Raw genomic sequence first — 23468 nt, 5'->3', positions numbered from 1 at the left:
TTCCAGGTATGCAGAGACCCGTTTAGAGCTCAGGCTGCCTTCTGTTGAACCAACACTTTCCTGCCACCACGGGCCCGAATGAACTGGAGGCTCCTGAGGATTCGGAAAATGCAAAACATTCCATTCCAGCCCTGGTCTTACACGGCTGCAAAGTACGCAACAACCTCCCCCTCCCCCCTCCCACTCAGGCACGAAGCTAACCACCTATTTCCACTATCTGGATTAACCCAACATAGCTTCCTTCCCCAGTGCTGGGAGGGTAAGTGTTTTAAAGAGTGCTGGAAGACCTGCTGGACCGTAGCCCTCCAGGAAGGAAGTTGTATAACCAAGAACTTCCTCTCTTGATCCCTCATATGACATGAATACAGATCACTGACACAGAAATGGATGCGCATTCTGAGAGATGCCAGGGAGGGAGGCAGACGGCAGCCAGATTACTCAGGCGGCATCAGTTAAAGTTATCAGCAAAAGTGACAACGCTGGCAGCAACACTGCTATCAAAGGAACCTTTGCAACGAAGTCAGCACCATAATGGATTCGCACAGCATGTGGGAGAGGCGCCCGGGTCCCTGCTCCTGCCGTGGCAATCACACCTTTGTTCTCTCCAGCGCCAATTAGAGACCTATTCACGAACCAGGAGCGACGGGTGGAAAACCCATAACGGTGCCTTGTTCTCGTATTTCTATTCACATGCAAAAAAAAAAAAAACTATCAGCGGCAGTGTTTCCACCGAGAAGGGGAAAAGATAAGGAAAGCACGCAACGCTCGCAACTGTTCCAGGGTCAGCGTCAAGTTGCTGTGTGCTGGCGGAGGTCCTTCCATGAAAACCCGATGTGGCTTGTGACATCACAATGGAAAAAGAAACTCCTTGGACGCTTGAGCGAACGGTATCGGTGCCGTTCGTGGCTCCAGGTTTGCAAAGGCAGCGCTCAGCTCGCTGCCCACCCGCTTCCTAATTCTGAGGGACAAACGGGCGAGATGCAGGCAGAGGGAGTCGAGCAGACGGGAGGGGTTACCTGAGGTGCTGCCGTTAACGTGCGTCGTTTGCGCCATGGCTGCGGGCGGTCACTGTCAATTCCACACTGAGATTTAATGGAGTCATGCAAATGCCATGCACCAGTAAGTCCAGCTTACCATGCAACCTGGAAATCAAGACACAAAGAAAGACAATGTTACACACATCTGTTTGATCAATGTGCTCATGCTTCTGCTTTCCCCGGTTAGACTTCTTCATTCAAATTAAGCATTATATTGTTAAATTGTTTAACAGCTGTCTAAATTGTAAACGCTTGCGACACACAAACATATACATACAGGTGCACACACAAACACACATATAAATACACACACATAAACTGTAATTTCAATCAAAGAGAGTTACATGGCAAGTGTCAATCACCTTGGAAAAGCTATATTATATTTGTATGACATATATCTCCACAGCCTGCAACATTGCCTTCCTATAGTAGAAATGGTCTAAAAAGTTTCATACTGACTGAAATCTGGGAGTTACAAACTAAACATATAGCCACTTAAGTGAATAAGCAGTGGCTCCATCCAGCACGATCAGAGCATTTCCACATTTTTTTTTTTCATCTCTTACCTGCATTAGCATCAATTTGTCCCAAATCTGCTCTACAGCCTCTTCACTTTCAACACTACAGCACATCACCTTGTACCTACTGAAACACTCCAGCTCTGTGTGTTACTTTGTGATGGATGACGAACTGCTCCCATTGTGTGCTGTTTGGTTACTGGATAACAGCTTTTGATTTGGGGGGGGGGGGGGTTGGGGGGGATAGGCGTACGTGCTCTCCCACTCCAAAGGAGCTGAGAAAGCACATGGAATTAAGAGCTGCTAGGTGGACCACTGACCCCCTGAACCTCAGACTGTCCGGTCAGCAATGACAACACCCCCCAATATAGAGCCAAAGCCTTCAGGTCATACAGTCTGTGAAATGCACACGTAAGGTGTAAAAGGTGACGCTGGTTCAGTGCTTAGGATCACGGTCAGATGGATTCACGGTTCTCAGTCTAACGTTTAAGGTCTTTATCAAGAACAGTGACGATTCCACTGCTGTCTGCGTTTGTGCAATTCACCTCAGTCCTAAACTGCACATCGAGGATATCATGTCAATCAGAGCAAACACACTCAGAGAAGCCATGGGGGTGAAAAGAAAACACGGCTGAAAGCTAACCCTATCCCCCTTTCAAGTGTAAAAGAAGAAGTGCCCTCAGTGTTAACATTAGTAACTAAAGCTATTTTAAATGTGTACCTAGACTTGGAGACCGAACCAGGATTACAGAGGACATTAACAGTATCAAATATAGACCAGCCAGTGCTTGGATAGACACCCAGCCTCAAGACCTTGTATCTGTAAATACTAGCCACTGCCATATCTTATTTTATCTCAGACCTGAAAATAAACATTTCTGGCAAGATTATATCATTTAACGATCTAAATCACCACTTATATTACTGCAAGTGTGTGGTGTGTGTATTATGTATATGTATATATTAAACATATATACACCCTTGGTTTCCCTATCAAAGCACCAGCTTGGAGCATGTCTGTTTAGAGGGAACCAGGTAGTTGGAGACATGTGGACACCAGACGGGATCAGTGTTCTCCTCTCAGCATGTTCCGCCCCGTAAATTCCTGAGGGAAACTGCATGAGGAGCAAAAGCGCTGTTTTGAACAACGTAAACACTGGCAAGGCTGGTAACGTCAAACCCCAAAAAAATGCATTCAACCTTTTGTTTTGCTCAAAAGCACTTTACAAGACAGTCCTCTGCTGAAAAAGGGTCCCTTTCTGCCCAGGTTCAAATGGTTTCCCAGATGACTCACACTCAGGGAAACCTTTGATGCTGGAAAATATAACTAGGTACAGCCATAGGAACTTGGGAATGTAAACCTGTTCACAAGTCAGCAATATATTTTGGCTGAGACAAAAAGTGAGGTATTCACTTTGATGATGTAACAGCAGGGTCAAATAATGGACTATATACAGAACGGTGTGTGAGCAATGTTGTCATATTGTTATTCTTGAATCTAACACATTGTAATTCTAATAACTGGTATGGTCACCAGCAGAGAAAAAATAGTTAAAGCCACATCATATCATATTACCTGCATGACTGAGGGTGTTCAATTACAGGGCGGTGTGTAACAAATCAAAACAGGGGTTTTGCATTTGTTCCATCTTTCACGATGGTTCTGGGAAACTTTACAGAGAGAAATCTGGGCATGCTTTACTTTAAAAATCTACAGACACATACTTTACAGAAATATAGCTGTCTCTTAAATTGCAGCTGACTTAATTAAGATGATTATGTAAAGCATGAGCTACAACTGGCTACATGCAGTAAGACAAGCATTCAACCTATTCAAGCATTGGGTAAATCCCAGACACCAAATGAATCTGGCCAAAACCAAGTGTGCTGAACTGAAATCCATCCATTTTTAGTGATGACTTAAATTGTCCTAGTAAAGAAATATAAACTTTTTTTTACATGGTTGCCAATGGAACCAGGTGTATCATTACAGATACAATTACTGCCTGAGTAAGTCCAAGTTTTGATTTAATTCTAAGCATAGATGAATGAGAACAGTACTTCAGTGCTTTCAGTAGGGATTAGGCCACGAAGCTTAGAGCACATGAACAACAAACCTTCCCCTCTGACCCTCTCTGCTAATACCTGCCCTTGTCCAGGCACTGGAGGCAAGCCCTCATAAATCCACAGGCCATGAGAACCTCTGCTATGGCTTACAAAGATTAAGCCTGGCTTCCAGAAGCTTCCCAATAAAGACATGGATGACACAGTCTACGCAGACTGAAGTCTGCCTTGGGCCCAACGTACAGAGCTCCATACTCCAAACTCCATAAAGTAAGATAATACTGAACGTGACTTTCAAAACATGTGCACTTTATGTGCAATCTTTCATTAAAACTTCTTCATTTTATATATATATATATATATATATATATATATATATACACACAGCCAAGAATGTGACTGTGGGGGGCAACCTATAATTATGGGGGGGGCGTACCTAAAAGAACATGAATCACAAATAGTCATGTTATGTCTTGTAATTGACCAAAAAAAAAAAACCACATTGATGAAAGGATGTCTTTAAATAAAGCACAGCATACCCTGAATTCTGCTGCTGTAACAAGAAATATTTGAGATACGTTCTGAAGTGTGGTGGGGGTTTCGGTGACTGGCAAACACACACACAGGCAGTGAGGACGAGGGTGCACTTTCACTCAGAGCGGTGGAACGGTGTGGCATTTGATGGACTGTGAGATGGGCTGTCCCTGGCTCGGGGTGGAGAAAACACGGGCATGCGTGCATCACAGAGAACTGACCGCAAGTCTCCAGGGTCTGACACTCCATGGCTTGGCCCTGCACACACACCTGTAGGAGAGGGATGGCATAACCTTCACTCCACTGTCACACCAACCCGGCCTCTCACACGACGCACACGCACTATAACCACCCACTTTCTTTCAACAGCTGTGCTCCATTACTGATGGCCTTTGCCTATGCATCTGTGGTATTTCACCCTCTCATGAACAAATCCTTCATTTTATACGTAACTATATTTAAGTGTAAGGCTTCTGCTAGGAGCTCTCTTGTTCCACACATCCAACATTGGCATTCCATGATACCTGCTTTGTTCAGGGCTCCGCGTCAAACAAATGTGACTGCTAAAATCGCAACACACTTCTGCTCTCTAATCTGCCATTCGAACTTGGACAATATTCTTTTGACAAGTAATACGACATTTAAAAAAAAAAGCGGGAGCTACCTAATGCCTTCAAACCGCCCTGACAGGTGCCTAAGTGGTGTATACTTATGACATACACCGTGTCACTTTGTCAGCCTTTTCGAGAGATCAAAGGAAGCCACCGTACGCACTTCGTTGTAGACTGGGGCGACTGTGTTCTGTCAGTATAACGTGCAGACTGCAAACACCTCCACATTGTACGCACTCCGGTAATAATGTAATCTAACTTGTTTGACCAAAAGGCAAAACAAAAGTGCCAACAGTTTGTAATTATCCTGGATATCAGTTCGCAACTTCAAAGAGACTGATGTGGCGCTGCAAGAGAGGAGAATGTACAAGCTCTGCTGGAAAAAAAAATACAGAGAGGATGTGATAAGCAGTGTGACTTTCACGTTAAAACTACGTTGCGTGAACAACCTGAAAGAAGAGCAAATATTCAAACCTGTAATACGAGTCGCCCTTCCCAGCGATTCAAAATAAAATTCATGCAAATATCAATTCAGGCACAGAGGGTTCCTGTAGGACGTGTAACTCGAGATTATGAGCCAGTGGTAAGTGGTTGAGCCCGCTGAACATTTCAAAAATAAATACAGTGATTTTGACCGGTAACTGGAATGTCTTTCTATATTTAAAATAAGCGCGTGGCTTTAGTCACCTTATTTCTAACTCAAACTGGATGACTCATAAAATCCTTTCTAAATGTATGACAAGGTGCATCATATTACTATACTAATTCTGACAAATCAAAGATAGAATGAGCTGTCAGCCGCATGAGGTCATATTCTAAGCAGCGCCCTTTCGACTTCCAAATTGGACACCATTTAAGCGAGAAAAATCATATTAGGGGCGTTAACTAAAGATGCCTTTCAAACTGGCGTGTCTATACGACCTTATTCACAGTCTGCACATGTGAAATTGCAACCTTGGTACTTAACTATACAATACTTGACAGACAATATGTATGTTTTTGTTTCCCCTCACAGTTACACTATTACATTTTAAAACTACGTGCCACCCTTAATAGAACAAGCTGAGTCTTTTTACTTAAGCAAACGGCTGTTATTCCAATATCCTGTCTGTGTTCTCTGCAGGAGATTCAGTTCAGTAAGTAATCCTATGCCGGAAACATGCAGTGCTTACCTGTAAATTTCATGCTAAATCCCCCCAACACCTCACAGGTAAAACAAGTGAAGGCAGTGCAGACACCCAGCCTTAAAGCCTCCTCACTGACAGGGATGGGTTACAAGCTATGATTAGCCAACTTCCCCAAATGACAGCCAAGCGATTCCTGTCCCAAAACAGGAAAGCCGTCCCCTGCATTGGCTGGCAGAGCTGCGCGGCCTGCTCCCCGACCAAAGCGCCCAATCCGAGCAGGTCTGACTCAGCTCACTCTCACGCGTAAGACCTTGCCTTCAAAGTGAAGCACGGGAAATTTTAAAAGCAATCTCCTGGCAGGACCGCCCTGAGTGAACAACGGGCACTCCTTCAGAGGGGTTGAAGATTAACAGGAGGCCGTCGGGGATTGTGGGAGATGGCGAGAGCTCCTTCACCCGCTGCCCTCCCGTGACTGGGAAGAGTGATGCGGAGGAATGCTGACAGACCCTGCAGCAAGCAGAACGTTGGCCTCACCCAGTAAAATCCCCCCGCCCAACCTCAACCCCAAATATCGCCCACCCCCCCCACCACCTCAGGCTCCTGCCCTGCCAGCAGATTCCCCCCAGCTGGGCTTGCATGGGTGCTGTCCGCACTTCAGGGTGTATTCCTAAATGTGCATATTTGTAGTGTGCTGTTCGGTGCTGCGCCGCCTGTCCTCAGCTGCTCTGGATCACTGAGCATGTCTTTTCATGAACCAGCGGCAGAGCGGCGAGCCGTACTGTGCATGTCAAACAGCAGCCTCGTGCGACCAGGAACACCCCTCGGGCCAGCGTGGGACGGCTCGCACGGCTCCATCTCCCGCCACTCAGCGAGCCGATGCTCACTGCGCACGCGGACCGGATCAGCGCTGTGACAAGCTGGGCCAAGCCACAGCCACGGGCTCTGTCCTGCCGGGGGCAGAGGTAAGAACCAAGAAATAAAAGGCCAACGTCCTGCTGCGTATAATTAGGCTGACGATTTCACCCTAATGAAACTGACAGGGAATAACATGCTCTTCCTGCTCCTCGCTGCATTTTGTAAACATTCCTTTCAGATGTACCGTGAGAGGGGCAATCTGCAATGCTGAGGCCTACAATTACGCTGATCCGAGATGTCATTACCTTAGCTCCCTAAAAAAAACAAAGTCCGTACAGGAACACAGAATATAAAAGCATTCCAAATGTACAGTTGGGTAGAGGCAGTGAGACGTTGAATCAGTCACCTGATTGCGCTCAATCGCCTGGGGCAACCTGCAGGTACTGGCACATCGCTCCCCACAAACACCTTTTGCTGGTTGAGACCAAGTGAGTGACAGGCTGGGAGACAACCACTTGTTGACATAGAGGTGTCCTGAAGTGCAGATCCATACTTCAAGTACCAAACCTAAACACCACACACCACAGAAGAATGCACACTCTGTCTGTCATTATTACCAAATATGAACTTGTCTCATTACACAACATTACACACATTAAACAACAAGCATACCATCCACTCCTTGTATGTTTGGTGTGTCCTTCATTGTTGTGATGTTGGGTGTATGCGTGTCTTTTGTTGAAAATCAGTGACTAAGGCTGAGAAAGGGTGTAACGCATTACTGAATTTTCCCATCAGTACTCAAACCCACAGAACAGTACCGACAAGACAGAAGGGCAACTAAGTGCGTTCTTAGGACAGTCCGAAGCTGTTCTCGGGTCAATTGCTGTGCCATCCTAATTGTGACATTAAAACACAATGGGGATGATAAAGCCTCTGTGAAGTCGGTGCCCACCAAAGTCCACCCTGATACTGCAGAACGGATTATTTTACAGACTGGGCACTTTGCCTAAAATCTCCTGCTTGTTTTAATGGCAGAAAAACCTCCCAAATAAAGATACTCCTTACACTCTCCATCAGCAGGGATCCCCTCCTAATTGTTGTTTTTCTGTGTGCAGAGTAAGTCGGAGCGCTCTGATTGGCTGAGGAATCCGAGGGTGGAGGTGTGATGGCTGCCGAGCAATGCTGAGCGATGCCGTGCTTCTGCGGTTTGTTAAGGAACCGGGACGCACATGTAGGGTTGCATTAACTTCTGTTTGGTGGCCCGTGGAAGCCCCACCTGGACTCCCGTCGGAGCACTCTGCGGTAAAGCTACTTTCTCTTTTATCTCCACAGCGATCCCGCTGTGAACTCACTTCAAATCCAGCTTCAAAGCTGCATAATTATCTGTAAAATAACAGAACGAAGGGAGGGTTTCTTTTTTCCCCACACTTCTGGGCAACCACGTCTAATTAAAGGAATCATAAAAAATTCTGTCTGGATATTTGACAAAGCGAAGCCTCACATCAGAACTCACTCTTGTCTTAATCGTAGATAGCTTCTGGCTGATGAGATTCAGAATTTGAAGAAGACTACACCTAATGCACAGGAATTTTTAGCATGATAACATATTATGCATACAATCAATTTCACGGTTCACTTTGCTCACTGTTGCTAAACTGACCATCTGGTTTTCATTCTTCTATTCAGTTAAACTCTTTAGTTCTGTGCTGAATTGAGATATTGGAATTCACAGTATTGCCCAGATTGGGGTATGATCACCAAGCATCAAACAAGAACCCAGATTGTGGTACATGATATGACACATGAGATACCTTTGAGACCAGATACCTTTGGGTATCTTAGGGTCCTGTGGTGTGCCTCCTGGGATTGACCCAACTTTCCTTGTTAGGATGTCCAAATTAAATGCCACAGAAGCAGCTCTGACCTTTAAACCCTCTAAAACATGACCAAGGCATGCGGGAGCAGTTCAGCCTTTCCCTATAACACCCTCAGTAGGCCCTAACTACAACGAGCACAGTTTAGGCCCATCTAAATATAAAGGATCGTTCACCTTCCGCACAGAAAATTACGCCATTTTCATGTGCTGCGGCTCGGATAATTTGGAATCCTGTCGATCGTGGAAACTGATTCTGTCCCCACGAAAGACCACGCCATGTTTACTTTTTAAATAGCTGCTAGCTCAGGCTCAGAGGCCAGGGGATTTGAAGGGGACCCTGGGGTCCACTCAGTCAGGCCTGCTGTTAGCAATCTGACAGCCCCAATGGAGTCTTTAGCACTGAGTGTCCCAGGCAGCTGACTGGAAGACAGGTCTCAGAACAGTCAGTTTTACACCAATGCAGAACACAATTGTATGAACAGCACACATACCTTTGCTCTTCCTAGGGGAACGGTGGGTGAACAGTAGTTTTCTATTTACTGTCCCTCGTAAGAGCTGAAAATTTGCTTCGGCTTCTGGCTCCCTTTTTATTGGGAGAGTTAGGGCAACTTCCTAACTTTGGTAAAAGGGCAATGTTTGAGCACTGACTTTTAATGTGCACTTGGCAAAATTTAAGAGAGCATTTTAAGGCCTTGCCAAAAACACATTTTTTCCCCTCCCCATTTCTGCTGTATTACAACACTGTGGACGTCATTGTGGATCTTTCAGCATTGAACTTGAATGAAGAAGGCATCTGAGAGGATAAAAATCAACAAACAATTCACAACAGAGCACTGTTTGAAATCTGCAAATACTCAGACCTCAGGCCTTTAAAGCCTCCTGCTAAAAAACAGAAAATGTGTCTCAGACAAAAAACTTTTCAGCATTCGTAATCCTCTGAAGATGATTTTCTGTTATTATAAACAGTTTTTTTCCTAAAATAATGTTTATTCAAGCGGTCTAAATAACACACTAAGGGTGGAACAGGGCGAGAGAGGAGAAGCCAAGGAGATGAAGACACCCATTGCTCATTGCCCAATATTTTTCAAACCCAGCCCAGCCACATGGAGTTTATTATATCTTCTCAATTATTCTTGTGGGTCGAACTGAACAAGTGAGAGCAGAGAATGGAGCTCAGAGCGTGAGCCCTCTGTCCGAGGAACCGCTTCAGTGGGACAGGAAGGAGAACACTGAAACGAATATGACAGCAACCAATCTCTCACGTGACCTCTGACCCCAGCTCACTGCCGCCAGCTCCACCGTTTCAGCGGGCCACACAGGAGAGCGGTGAAACGTGGTCAGATCAGCCGTCCCTTATCTCCTAATAAATCTCAGGGCTTTATGGCCCAATCTCTCAAGTTGTTTCACCGTGGGATAAAAACACGACCTTATTATGCATTTTGGCACCCGCCCTTAAATCACCAAAGATGTATCTAGAACACACTATATCAAAACAAGATTTATGAAGTAAGGCTTACAAGTTCAATCAGAAAAAATATAAATCAAAAGATCGACTTTGGAGCTCACTTAGGACCAGCACGGAATCACATGGTTTAGTAAATGGTTCTCTGCTGTGTTTCTGATCTAAATGAAGCAACATTATTGATGTATCTCTTTACTCTCTATCTCTGTATCTCTATACTATTACTAGTGGGTGTTTCACTGCAGTAAATTTGAATTACAGTCCCTTTGGTGTCAAAAAGAAAATCCACAGCTCCTTACAGAACTGAAGAAATGCGGGGAGAAAGAGATGTGCCTATATGGATATACTTGTTGCATTAATGTTCACTGTAGGCATGGTACTTGACCTAATACGCTACACCGTCAGTCAGTAATGTTTTAAGCACTCACAAACATCCTTTCCAGAGGAGGGAGCTGCATCAAACGCAGGTAAAGCATTCCGAAACCACTCTAACGTGCGCCTGAACGCTACACCTGCATTCCTTCACAGGGCTGGCAAGGCTCTCCCATTAAAGAAGTGCCTCCCGCCATCCCCTCGGCCTCCCCCTCCCATTTGGAATGCTCATCTGCCTCCCGCGCCTCTCTATTTCAGGAATGCGCTTTATCTGCGCGAAAGCGGCCGAAGCGGCGAGTGGCCCGTCGGGGCCTGGGCCTCAGAGAGGACCCACTCCACGCGTGCTGTGCAGGGCCGCGGTTCCCAGCTGCAGGAATGCAAACCCTCAATTACTCCCAGGAAGTGCGCAGCGATGAGGGCTATTTTTACACTGCTGGATTTACCCACTCCTGAAACAAATAGCAGCTTAGCAGACGACCAAAAAAAGGGCTTTGAAGAACACGTTGTTTAAATTACTTGTTCAGAGTTCTTGTTCTGAAGAATGGCTGTGGTTCCAGGGACAGAGTGATTTTGTGAAATGCCCCCACCGAAACATGAACACATAAATAATGGCGAAACCTGGTCGAGGGCCAACTTCAGCATTCTTTACACTGGATTTGGAAGTATTACCTCCTTTTAGGGCATGCCAGAATGTTCTGGTGGTGTTAAGAAGTGGTGTTAAAGAAATAGCTGTACTTTTCAGCAGCACAATGCTGTGCCAAGCACTGCTGTGAAACTATTCACCACTGCAAGTTATTCTGTGAGGTCGCTACTAAACCAGTTTGAGTCCAAAAGCCACCATTCAAGAAATCCTTTCAAGGAAATTTCCCCACTTTCAATGATTCAATGACTTTAAAGACTTTAAAACAATATGATCCTAGACATACTTCTGTTAGATGAGTGTGAACAAAGCATTCCTGAGTCCTTTTAATTTAATGCACAAAATAAACAGTTGAACATTATATATGTTCAAGAAAAATATGACAATCAGTGTATAGTGCCCTTTTCAATTCTGTATGGTTCTTCTGAAACATACAGAACAGAGTTTCTAGAAGACGCTTCTATAAACTCTTCTGTCTGACAACACTGCCCTCTAGAGGTGAAGTTACTTTTACAGAATGAATAAAGGGAGTGATAAGCCCACTGAGTTGTCCTATACACCCTTACATACAGCTGTTGGTGTACGCTAAACTAAAACTTCTGCTTAAATCTTAAATCCATTACAACTGCCAACTGTGTGTGTATTTTAAGTCATCAACTAAACAGAGGCATTAAATGCCACAGTCTTCAGTTCTACAGCCCAACAAATCACACACGCGCCGCGTACACAACAACATATGCAGCTACCAAGGTGAATGGTGAAAGCCAATCTTCTGAACGAGTTTGTAAAGTCCTATGTCACTCAACTTTCCATGAACAAATGAAGAAAATGACTGGGGAGTGGCCCGGTTACACCCTCTCCCTCTCTTACCTTGGGTTAGTGTGAACGCAGCCAGAAGGGTGGAATCTGTGTGTCAGAGCACTCTGCCGGCTCGGCTCAGAGAGACCAGCGAGGGCTGTATCTGCGCGCACCCCACGCTCTCCGCGTGTCTTTGTTATCGGCTTTCCCCGTCCGCCCGCACTTCACCAAGCACCGGCTGGAGCCGCTTATTTGCTTTGCACTTGAGTGCAGCCGGGCAGACGGAGGGGCCCCCGGCGTTAGCTGCCCTCGGCCTGCCGCCGGGGGACGCATTCCTGACGTGGACAGCGAGCGCGCTACCAAAACCAGGCCACCCCCCCGCCGCAAGATAACACAGCACGCAAATAACACCGGGAAGAATGGAAACAGGGGTCCATGCGCAAGCTTTTATGAAGAAGTCTAACAGTAAGTTAAAAACAAAAAGAAGATTTCAAACTCTCAAACACACAGCAGGTTGTTTTCAGTTGCTAATGTCCATTTCAGTCACATTCCACAAGTGTGAAACAGAAAATCTGGCCTTGATTTTCTTTCATAAAACCTGGCCTTCGTTTCTGGCCGATAGCACAAATGGCCATCAGATGTAAATTAATCTCAAATTGCTTTCAACAGACAACTTTCCTTTCAATTATGTTCCAAAGTGTCTAAGAAATTACAGTCTTGTTTTCTCACCCTTTGCAGTGCACAACACCTTCACCTTAAGACCATGAAACCATCTTTAAAAAAAATTGAGGGTGGAGGTTAATTACATCATTTCCCATAGTCCTTGGCGTTAAATGAACCAAGCCAAAACATATACCTTAGGCACAATGCAGAACAAAAGGATTACATGTAGGGATGTATCCATCTAACCCTCTTGTTTGTTACTGGTGCAGATCAAACCCGGAAGGAGAGACATGAAGATCAAACATGAAGATATGCGTCTCCACAGACTCATCTCTGCTGTGAATCGCTGTGATAAGTAGCAGGGATTGGGGATAATTGTCCATTCTGACGCACAATATACACCATTCAGAAGCCACCATGATGACTGCTACACTACTACTGGTAAAAGAGGCAGGACCAGAGTGTTCTCTGCCAAATGTAGGATAGACCATATCTCAGAACACTGATCTATTCAGCTTGCATGAGTAATTTATTTAAGCACACTGAATAAAAACTGAGGTATTCAATTACACTAAAAAAAACAACAACAAAACAAACAAGGCCTCCATTCTGACCCCCTGCCCCCATGAACAGGCCTATACATATACTACGTCAGGTCGCCAACAATCCGAGGAATTTCTGCGCTCAACACACCTTGTCAGTCTTCATTAAAAACCGCCATCCAAAGAGCCATTTGTCTGCCAAGTTGCCGGAGCCCGTGAACGGGTAGCAGTGTTAATGAGTCAGGCCCATTCTTTTCCAATTACACCGGGGAAATGTGAGGAATGGGCAAACTCCTGGGCCTGGCACACAGCGGCTGCCCCAGGCTCCACAATTACCCCAAACAGACACAGGGAGGCCACGCCGGAGAGGGGGCTCCGAGCTGACACGTCGCACATCGGAGGTCAGAGGTCACCGTCACATAACAATACGCAATGTTACGGGGCCTGGGAGGCTGCGATGGTGTTGCGTAACGGTGATGTTCACTCTCTGCGCTGCCGATGACATGGGACGTGATTAGTCTGAATGTCCATTGGGGAGGTCTCGGCTTGGTTGCCATGGCTAAATCGCCACGTCCTGGGCCACTGAGATCAATCATTTCGCCAATGTTTCGTACCTTTTAAAATGTACCCACAGCCGTTCCCACACTCAAAACGGACGTAACAATAGGGCCTGAAGCGTCAACGTGAGCACACGTGAAAACAACCAGGCCGCTATTTTTTCACGCCACAGCGTGGAGCCAGGAGCGTGGGAGCCAGCAACATGAGTTGGGCATTTCCAAACACAGTTCCTTCAGCTGCACCACAAAAACACTCAGAAACCTTTTCCAAATGTTACTGTCTAAAACTTAGTTGTGTTTGTGGAGAGTGATTACATGATTATACAACACGATTATACAGAATAAGATTATACAGAATAAGGAAAACAGAATGGGTAACCCTGATTAAGGTTCATTTCTGGGTTGTGCAGACCCTTTCTGTGCTTCACCGGTATCGTTCAACACCCCCCCCCCCCTCCCCCGCAAGGCTGGCCCATTGTCCTTCTCTGATTTCATATTCCAGCCATAAACCACTATTTATTCACCCCCATCTGTTGACGGCTCTCCGCACCAGATGTCCTGCCCAGTTTCAACCAATACCATTTCCCTTTGTCATATCGCAATCTCACTCGTTGCCTGGCGCCTTCAGCTGGGCTATTGTCTTCAAGACGGGAGGGGAAATTAGAACATGTCTCTGTGTAGCGTGACAACATTGTAATAGATGATTGAGGGGCTTTTTTACCATTAGTCATGATATCAGAGAGGATAACATGAAGCAGCCTTATCAGAATAGCCAGTACACTGATAAAAAAGATACATCAAACTTCAATTAACTGCATTATTTAATATTTAATATGCTTTCTTTGATTAAAAAATCTGGCTACCTCCATAGAGAAAAGTATTGGTCGGGCTGTATTTCCCCCTCCACATGCATTCCACACAGATGCTGTGCTGTAGATGCTTGTGAATAATACTGCCAAAACAGCAGTGTTTTCCAAGAATATCTCAGACTTCAAATGTTTTCAGATGTCAGCGACACAAAACAAACTTCAGTCACGATTTAACAACCCTGGTCACTTCTGTCAAAGCACTTCATGCTTACAAATGACCATCCCAAATGTATGGTGTGATGCCGCATTGTGTTTTTTTTTTTTTTTTTCGAAAAACAACTGCCACATAACATTCCAGAAAAAATATACAACCCCTCTGTTCAAGGTTCTAACAACATATTGAATCCTAAGTGTCTCTGTCCATGGATTTCTGACTGCATATTTAAACCTAAAATTTACACCTAAAACTTAAATAGCAGAAAGGCAAAGTAGCCTACATGGTAGAACCACAACCCCCAAAAAATCCCCCCCAAAAAGAAAAAGATTTCCCCTGCCATGAGAGAAAGGCCTAATCCCATTTGGATCTCAGTAAAATGATTTGTTCCAGTTCTCCCAGAATGGGATGGCTGTATAGGATCCATCTGGGACGGACACTGAGGACAGGGAAGCCCTAAGCCTCTGTGTGTGTGTGTGTGTATGTGTGTGTGTGTGTGTTTGGAGGAGGAGGGGGTTCATCACCACACACCCCCGCTTTCCGCTTGGCCTTTGTGTGTCGTCCCATTTCCTCCCCCGGCAGAGGGGCCTGTTGTCCTCACTGACAGCTTCTAAAGCGCACTTGGTCACGTCGTTCTCCACCAGGACGAATTCCAGCGACACGCACCAACCGAAAACACATGCAATTTCCATTGCTTCCGGTAGTAAAATAAAGGAAAGGGCTGGGCTCGGTGTTCTGGTGACAAAACAAAGCAACAGCCACGACGCAGCAGGTGCGGGAGCGTGGTAGGCCGGTACGCCCCATGTAAACACACATTTAACACACTGTCCTGAAAATGTTTTCCGACAGCCCACATCGAAACTGTGATCCGCCAACTACCGAAAAAAACACACCCAGTGTCAGCGGGGATTATGGTATGACTTACCAAATCTGGTGCCAAGTTTTTATTTCATTCCAGCCTCAAAAATGGTTTTACAAGTTAATTGAAAGCGTATTGTGTTGCCTATAGGTCCAGCAATTACGAACAAGAATGGAAGGCATTTGTGAAGACAATATGGCTCTGGATTTGGGTCATGTCGCGTTGTGAGGCCAGGGTAAGATAGTCTTGCCATTGATAATATGTCAGGGGCATCCGGACTCCCATTCACAAAAACAAGAGAGGTCACAAAGGATCTCTGTCTGAGTATGTAAACTTGAGCGGTGAAAGGAAGTTATTAAAACGGAAAATGGGCACTCAAAGTATCATATCCGTACCTTTCAAGCAAAAAGAGGAGGGTGAATGAATGATCTCTTTTACAACTAATTGGCCATGACAAATTACCTGTAATATCACTGCATTATAGCTCAAAACACCCGTGAGTACGGAAAATAGGTTCTTTCAATTTTTAAGGCCTGTCTTAAAGCAACAGTCAAAAAGCCATATCCATTTGCTTGTAATGGGACTGCAAGCTGGAGGCGAGCCAGTTCCACACAGGTTATGCTGGAAACAGACTCCATCTGGTCAAAAAGCCCCACAGGGGCCAGGTGAGGGCACTGGGGCACCAGGGTGCACAGATGAGAATATGATATGCAAATAGAAGCCCCACCACACAACACATCTGCTACTCAGTTAACCCTTAAGCCCATGACATTTTTGTTTCATTTTATCAGAAATTAGAAAACAACATATGGGTGATGCATATAATCATTTTCAGTAGACATACAACCAAATAACTATTAAAACAAGGTTATTTACATTTACATTTATTATGTATCTTATCTTTATCGTTATCTTTGCTGTGATTATAAAAGAACAGATTTTTTTTTCCCCTTCCAAAAAAGTAAACAATTTTTATAGGTGTTAGATGAAAATACGGATGCAGCTGCACTCCCACTGCAAGAAATAAAATTGAAAGAAAAATACACAAAATCCGTCCTTCAGTGTCAGCACTGAGGAATGAAAATGAGAACTCCCTGCCTGCTTCAGAAATAGCCTCACGTTTTTGAGTGTTTACTGCTTAAGTAAAGAATCCACCCTCGCTTAGTGAGCTGACCTGTGACCGCGGCCCGGCACGGGGGGAGGTCAAACACAATGAGCTAAAATTCTTAAGCTGCAGACAAAAGGCACTGTCAGTCTCTGCCACTTCCATGTCAGCCCTGCACTTCCACAAGTCAGGTTTCAAAGGAGAGGTGCCCAGTCCATGGAGTGTCGACGACAAACCGGCCACAACGGCGGCGTGTTGATGTGTGTGAGAAAGTGAGAGTCTGTCGATGTGAGACTCTCTGTCTGTGTGTGTGTGTGTGAGTGTGTGTGTGTGTGTGTGTGTGAGCGAGAGACAGAATAAGAAAGAGAGAGTCTCACCTGGCAGGAAGATGGGAGCGGTGCTTTCTGGGCTCAGATCTTACTAGGATCTCCAGATTGGCAAGGAAACCAGGACAGGGCCTGCTTCATGGGATCAGCGTTCGAACCTGAGGACAAAACACTCGCTGTCAAAACACTGGCTGACAATGTCACCTTGCAGTCCATGAGTCATCTGTGCAGAGGGACACAGACACCATCCCTGTGGCTCACCAAGTGGATGAGTTTGATCAAAAAGCTTATAAATACATTTCATTCAATTCAAGAATTATGCATCAGTTCTTCACTTACAAATCCATTCACAGGGAGACATCAATATGCCATTCCCTAGGTTTGGAATATTGGCCATGAAATAATTATTATCATCATCGTCAATCCATTTTTATCCAATTCCTCATCCAATTCATGACTGGAAATATTCAGCATCAGCATCTGTACCTTCAACCAAAATCACTCAGGCTATAAATCGTTAGCATGAACTTGGGTTCTTCCATGTTTTCAACAGCAATTTGATGATTGTGTACATTTTTGAGAATGAAATACACTGAGGGCAGAGCAAAGAAGTTCAGATCAGCGTGGACGTCCACTCGCTATTTTCACAGGTACCACGCATGATTAAACCAATCATCAGGAAGCACAGCAAGGGCATAGTCTTCAGATCCACGGTGCACTGTCACGGGAATTTCCCTTAAGGACCTCTTCACAGGTGGTTGTCATGGTACAGTAACTTGGAAGGTTTGTATTGTATTTTTTAAGCTTTGGAGAATTTTAGGGTCAACAATCTTTAGGGTCAACAACTTGAGACCACATAACCTGAATTATTACACACATGTAAACTCCACCACCACTGTATACCAAATACGTATACTTGACTCTTCAACCAAAGACTATGGTGTCGATTACCACATTATACTGGATTCCGGTGGAAAAAAAATGTGAGGTCAATAGGTCATGGCTGTAATAATATTAGTACTCTGTCAGCCTCATAATATAACCTATTGTTCAGAACTAAGGAGAGTGGAGCCGCTGCCTAAGCAGGTATCGTACCATCTTGCTCTAACACATGCACTCTAGGGACCACATAGTTGTGGCCTATACTGTGACCCTTGGTCAAAGCTGTACTGGGACAAAATGAGAATCAGAAATGTCCTCCATTCTCGTCATCACAGTAAATATTAACTCACTGTTAAACACAAAAGCGTCTCTGAGCAATATAAGATAAAAACAATACATTCTCATACGTGTAATTGCTTTTTTCTTGTAAAGAAAGCAACAAATCAGGTTCATTTCATAAATCAACCATGATTTACTCACGTCAAACTTTTTTTTTTTCCTATGAAGCTTAAAGCCCATCATCTAGTTTTCACAATGATCAGTCACATTTCTTTTCTTGTGTCACTGCACAGCATGTCTCTGACGTTCAGCCGTACGTATGTAAGTGCTTTCCTCCATTAGAGACCTCCCCCCCCGGAAAGACAACATTTAATAAAAGCTTAGCAAATGACCTTTCTGCATCGGAATGTCTGGAACTGCATGTAGGCTTTACGAATCATTGGGCACTGATCGAATTAGGTAACGCATTGTCCGCAACACAGAGCCGCCCATCCAACCCCACAGTACACAGAGGAGTACAGACACTTTCACCCTTGAGTAATGAGCTAGCACCAGCAGAACACCAACATCCAATCGACCACAGTAGTTTAAATTTCCTGTTTCCAAGGACAGCTGTCCTACATACTTATTCGTACTATTGCCTGGATATAACTCACACATTAGACCACAGAATGAAGAATGATCACTTCATACTGGTTGTAATTCCACGGCTTCTCTACTGCCAATGTTTGGGAAGTGAATGGCAGAGTCTGCTTTAGTTAGGCATGCTGGCAACCATTAAATACTGAGGCTTGGTATGAGTCGGGTGGCATTCTCTGTTCTTTCAGCCTGGCATCACAGTCATGACCACAGGAACCTGTTCTGCTGAGAGGCTTGGGTGTTTTTCAGCACCACAAAGCCAGTGAATCCTGTGGTCACGTTGTGGTTTCACTCTGCATTCAAAATCAGAGACCCAACTGATATATCATTTCACTGGCAACTTATCAGAACATGCTAAAATAAGGGTATTCTTCTGATTTTTTTTTCAAGTGCAGGTTCAACTGTGTAACACTTATTGGAACTTACTCAGGGCAGTGACTCCAGAAATCACTGCCCTGTACCAACTACACACTGATAAACTCATAAGATGTCTATTTAAATGAGTTTTGGTTTCTAAGTGATCGACAAGCTAATTTAATTTTTGACTACACATCTTCTTTAGACTAAGGCAGTAGCCTAATCTGTATCAGAAAGCTACCATCCCAGCCAAACTCAAGGCACAGGAATTTGTAATTAAGCCATCACACCAGGCAGTGCTTTCAGAACACAGCTGTATTTGGTGAGGTTCTATTTGCTATGGTCTTAATACAGAGAGCCCTGGGGGCTTTGGCGGGGCAGAGACCATCTGACATCCCATGGTAAAACAAGCAAATTAACAACGCGGAGACAGCATCGGGGGCAAATGCCTGAGGGGCCTTTAAGTGGGGACAGAGTGGGAATTCATCACTGTGAATGGGGACCCATTTGTTATGGTGCGGAAACAATCAGCAAACTTGTGAAGTTCTTCCACAGGCGCACCTCTTTTATCAGAAAACGCTAAACACAAGGGTGGGAATTTGTCATATTTCATTCTGATATGCATTTCACACCAACCTGATGCAACAATAACACACATACAATTCACTGTTGTTTGGTATCAAACCCAACAGTAAGGGGGTGGAGATTATTATGACACTTTTAAAAGCTATTAATAAAGAGTGTTATTAATCCATGGAAAAAGATTACCAGGATTCACAGTGGAAGCAGAGACCCTTAGAGTGTTAAAGACCAGTCTTACAGATACAGATACACTGCAGACTACAGGCAGAATGATGAGCATATTTGGGCCGAATGGCCTTTCACCACCATTAAATTTTATATGTTCTCATATTCTGAGGTTAAGATGCCCTGGCTGTATACCTTGACATGACCCTGCAGTGGCTGCAGAGCTGGGCACACACAGAGCTACAGGTGCTCCCCGGGTACCGTCTGTCCTTTTCTCAAATGCCAGCTTGTCTTCACAAGACAGTCAGAGATTAGCAGTTAATATCCACCACGCAGGGCACGTGTGCAAAACAAGGCACCCCATTCATGGGACGTCAACTGGAAGATGGGCACAAAACGGCCAGCCAGCAGCTTACCTACAAGAAACTCATTTTATGGCTCTGTCCTCTGATTATTAACAGGTACATGAAAATTATGAGAAAAACATGGGCAAAAACCTATGACAATAGTACAGACAGGCATTATATAACCCAATAAGCCTGTGACATCAATGGCCTAGTGGCAATGGTCTTGTGAAAACCAGACCAATCTGAAAGGATAGTGGTTAACTTTTCCTTGCAAAAGTCACTGGTTATATGCAACAAAAGATGGGGAGGCGATGCTGAAGTACAGAAAACTTAGTGGAAGAGTGGCACTCCCATGAAGGACATGCACTGATCCTACGATTGTGTATCTCTTCTCTGGAAATTATAGGCTACTTGATCAGTAGTGAGCAATGGCCCTCTACTTCTACTACTACGGCCTTCAGCTCAATCAGAAAATGCCTGAGAGCATTAATACTGAAGCCACATAATCTTAACGCCCATCTGCTTTCTCCTAGCCAGCACCGTTGAATGAAGAACTTGCTTAAGAGTACAGAGTAAAACTCCCTGACTACACACAGTGACAGTCTGAACACACAGTGGATCAATCGTGCTGTTGAAAACAACGATTGAGCTGCTTTCACAGATTATCACTATATTGAGTCTGCAACTGTGCTGGACCAACTGTCTGCATGGATATCAGGCTGGACTCCTAACTATTCAATTAATAGAAATCTGCGATAGAGATCTTCCGATACCTGAGGGCAATCGCAGATCCTCCACAAACTGACTTCATACATAATCCAAATGATCTTCAGGAAACACTGTGGTGTACAAACAGGTTTTGTGGGTTTGCTTCGGGAGTCAGACACATGTAAAGGGGCTGTAAATAGGCCAACATGCCACGCTCTCCCACGTGAGCCCGGCTGTTTACCCAGAGAGGGGATCCTGTGATGCGAGGAGAACGTCAGCCGGCGCATCGACATGGAAATCCGTTACCAAGGTGAGCCTCCCTGCTATTTGTGAAAACAGAAACCCGAGACGGCCATTATCAGGACGGCCTGAGCACGGCCTAAAAAACGCATACGCAATACTGCCCTGTACTATAGAGGCACTGTGCCTGCTGGGATGCTTTTAAACTGTGAGGAGATTTAAACAGGCATAAAAAATTATGTCATGTGTAACTGAGTGACTGCACAGTTACTGTGTCTGTGAAATAGTCAAGTGGCAAAGGGTCCCAACGATGAACAGAAGTAGTACTGGATAAAAACTAAAAATACTGGGGAACTTCAGACTCGTTTTATAGTCTCCAGGTGGGACACAGACAGCAATCCTCTCCTCAGGCTAAAAGAGGACAGGCACAGAACAGCAAAACAAAAGGCTGTGTCATGGCCAACACTCTTGGCCCAGCCAAGGTAATAACCAGGTCCTGTCCTACAAAACTGCAACCGCTCCCACTTTAAGGTTTCACGTTGCCTAAATGCTGTACAACGGCACTTCCACTTTAATTTATTGCACAGTAATTAAAATATGATCCTGTCTCTGTAATTTGGGTGTGATCCCGAATGCTGAACCAAATGAAGCAGATGAAGCCACGTGCCAAAAGAGGCGGAACAGATTAAAGCGTTTCTCACTTCAGGGCTTTCCGACGAGCTCTACGTATGGGGACAAGCTTTCACTTGTGACGATGAGATCAGCTGTCTCACTCCAAGCCAATCTTAAGTGTAAACAGAAATCCACCCATGAGAGGAACCAATTTGTTGCCCTGGGTAAACGACTTAGTGGAAAATAACAGCATCTCATCCCGCATAATGAGGTTGTTCTACACACAAAATAATGTAAGGCAGAGAGACACTTCCGTCTAACTGGGGGAAGCACGCTGACAGTGGAATTTTCTGGAATGCGTGCACGGACATGGAGATGAACCAACGGAGGACTCAAAGTTGTGGAGAACTGACCAAATACTCAAATTATCACACCAAGAAAGTACAGACATAACAGTGCATTTTCAAAGTTGGGCCAAGGACCACTGTGGATCCTAGCGCTTTATGGGGCGGATCACATGCGCACTTCTTTCCTTACACGAGGACAGTCCTACAGTGGCTAGAATGCAAATCGGCTGACAGCTGTGGGACAAGCCCTCTCTGTCTGAGGAAGCAGAGGAGCTTGGCAGGGTTGAAACAGACGCTTTCTTGGACGGCTCGAGTTCCATCTTTTTTGCCAACCCGGGCACATTTTATAGGCCCCTTTCTTATCAGTGGGAAAAGGCGCACCAGGCCCACGACGCAGCGTGTGAGAAACGGCACGTTCCCCCCTACTGGTTCACAGTTTGCGCCCCTGGGGGGAAAAAAAGAAATTAGCTGGGTTCCCTTCAAAGAGCTGTAATCATACTAATGGTTTTTGGGGGAATCTTGAAGTGTCTGATGCAGGTTAAAAATGTTGAGTTATCCCCAACATGTTTCCAGCTTTGTCTTTGGTTCACGTGTCACGGATCTTAGCATGGCTGACATCCACCCAGTACTGCTTTCAGTATTTCATATTAAATTTAGCAGAAATTTTATCAGAAGATATTTTTTGTCTGCATTAACAAATGTTTGAAAAACTGGAAACTTCTTTCCAGTGGGGGTTGTCAGTGACTGCTGACAAAAACTTGCTAAGCTACTAAACTGGTCAATTTTCAAAACAAGTAGATACTTATTCCAGTACAATACACAGTGAAGTGGGATACACACTGAATGTTCATAACCTGGCCACTGAAATGAAAGGCAAGTATCTGAACAAAACAAATGCATGCAGTACGTAACTACATAAGACGGCTACAAAGTAATGTCTCTCCTGTGTCCATGTACTTCTCCCCTACAAGATTCTATTGACTACCCAGAAACCTCAGGGGAGAAAAAAAAAAACTATCAAAGAACTTCAAAGCAACCGAGGAGCAAAAGGCAAGAGCAGTAAAACTCACCAAACCGCTCTCTCCCGTGGGCTGCTTCCTCCTGCCTTTCAGTGCATCACTGACTCAGCCCTGCTCCGGAGGGGGTGAGAGAGCAGTGACAAGACAGAGCGGTAACCTGACCACGCAGGGGGGCGGGCTGGGAGCTTCCCGCTGACACGTGACCGGTGGCCACCGAGCCAGGTCTCCTACTGGCCCTCGGAAGTGGGCAGCCATGCGCATTCCACAGTGACCATGGAATCCCCCAGCATGCCGCGCTCCATTCACCCGCCCGAGGGCT

At 45.0% G+C, this 23468-nt stretch overlaps 1 protein-coding gene across 2 annotated transcripts in view; it reads right to left on the bottom strand.

Moving 5' to 3' along the window:
- The window catches only part of kank1a (KN motif and ankyrin repeat domains 1a), a 46396-nt gene extending 23136 nt beyond the window's left edge, over nt 1–23260 (bottom strand). The window contains exons 1-3 of one of the 2 annotated variants that reach the window (XM_036526502.1): nt 23201–23260; nt 17024–17130; nt 1017–1142 (exon numbers count right to left, since the gene is read on the bottom strand). In XM_036526502.1, coding sequence (XP_036382395.1) covers nt 1017–1053 — 37 coding nt within the window. In that variant the 5' untranslated portion in view covers nt 1054–1142; nt 17024–17130; nt 23201–23260. Of the gene's footprint in view, nt 1–1016; nt 1143–5936; nt 5962–17023; nt 17131–23200 lie in introns of those variants that run through there. The other variant, XM_036526504.1, reaches the window with a different exon arrangement.
- Between the last annotated feature and the right edge of the window lie 208 nt (nt 23261–23468).

Source organism: Megalops cyprinoides, chromosome 4 (genome assembly GCF_013368585.1).
Source record: "Megalops cyprinoides isolate fMegCyp1 chromosome 4, fMegCyp1.pri, whole genome shotgun sequence".
NCBI classification, from domain to species: Eukaryota; Metazoa; Chordata; class Actinopteri; order Elopiformes; family Megalopidae; genus Megalops; species Megalops cyprinoides.
Note: the sequence above shows the minus strand (reverse complement) of the source record. Positions and strands in the feature narration are given on the sequence as shown.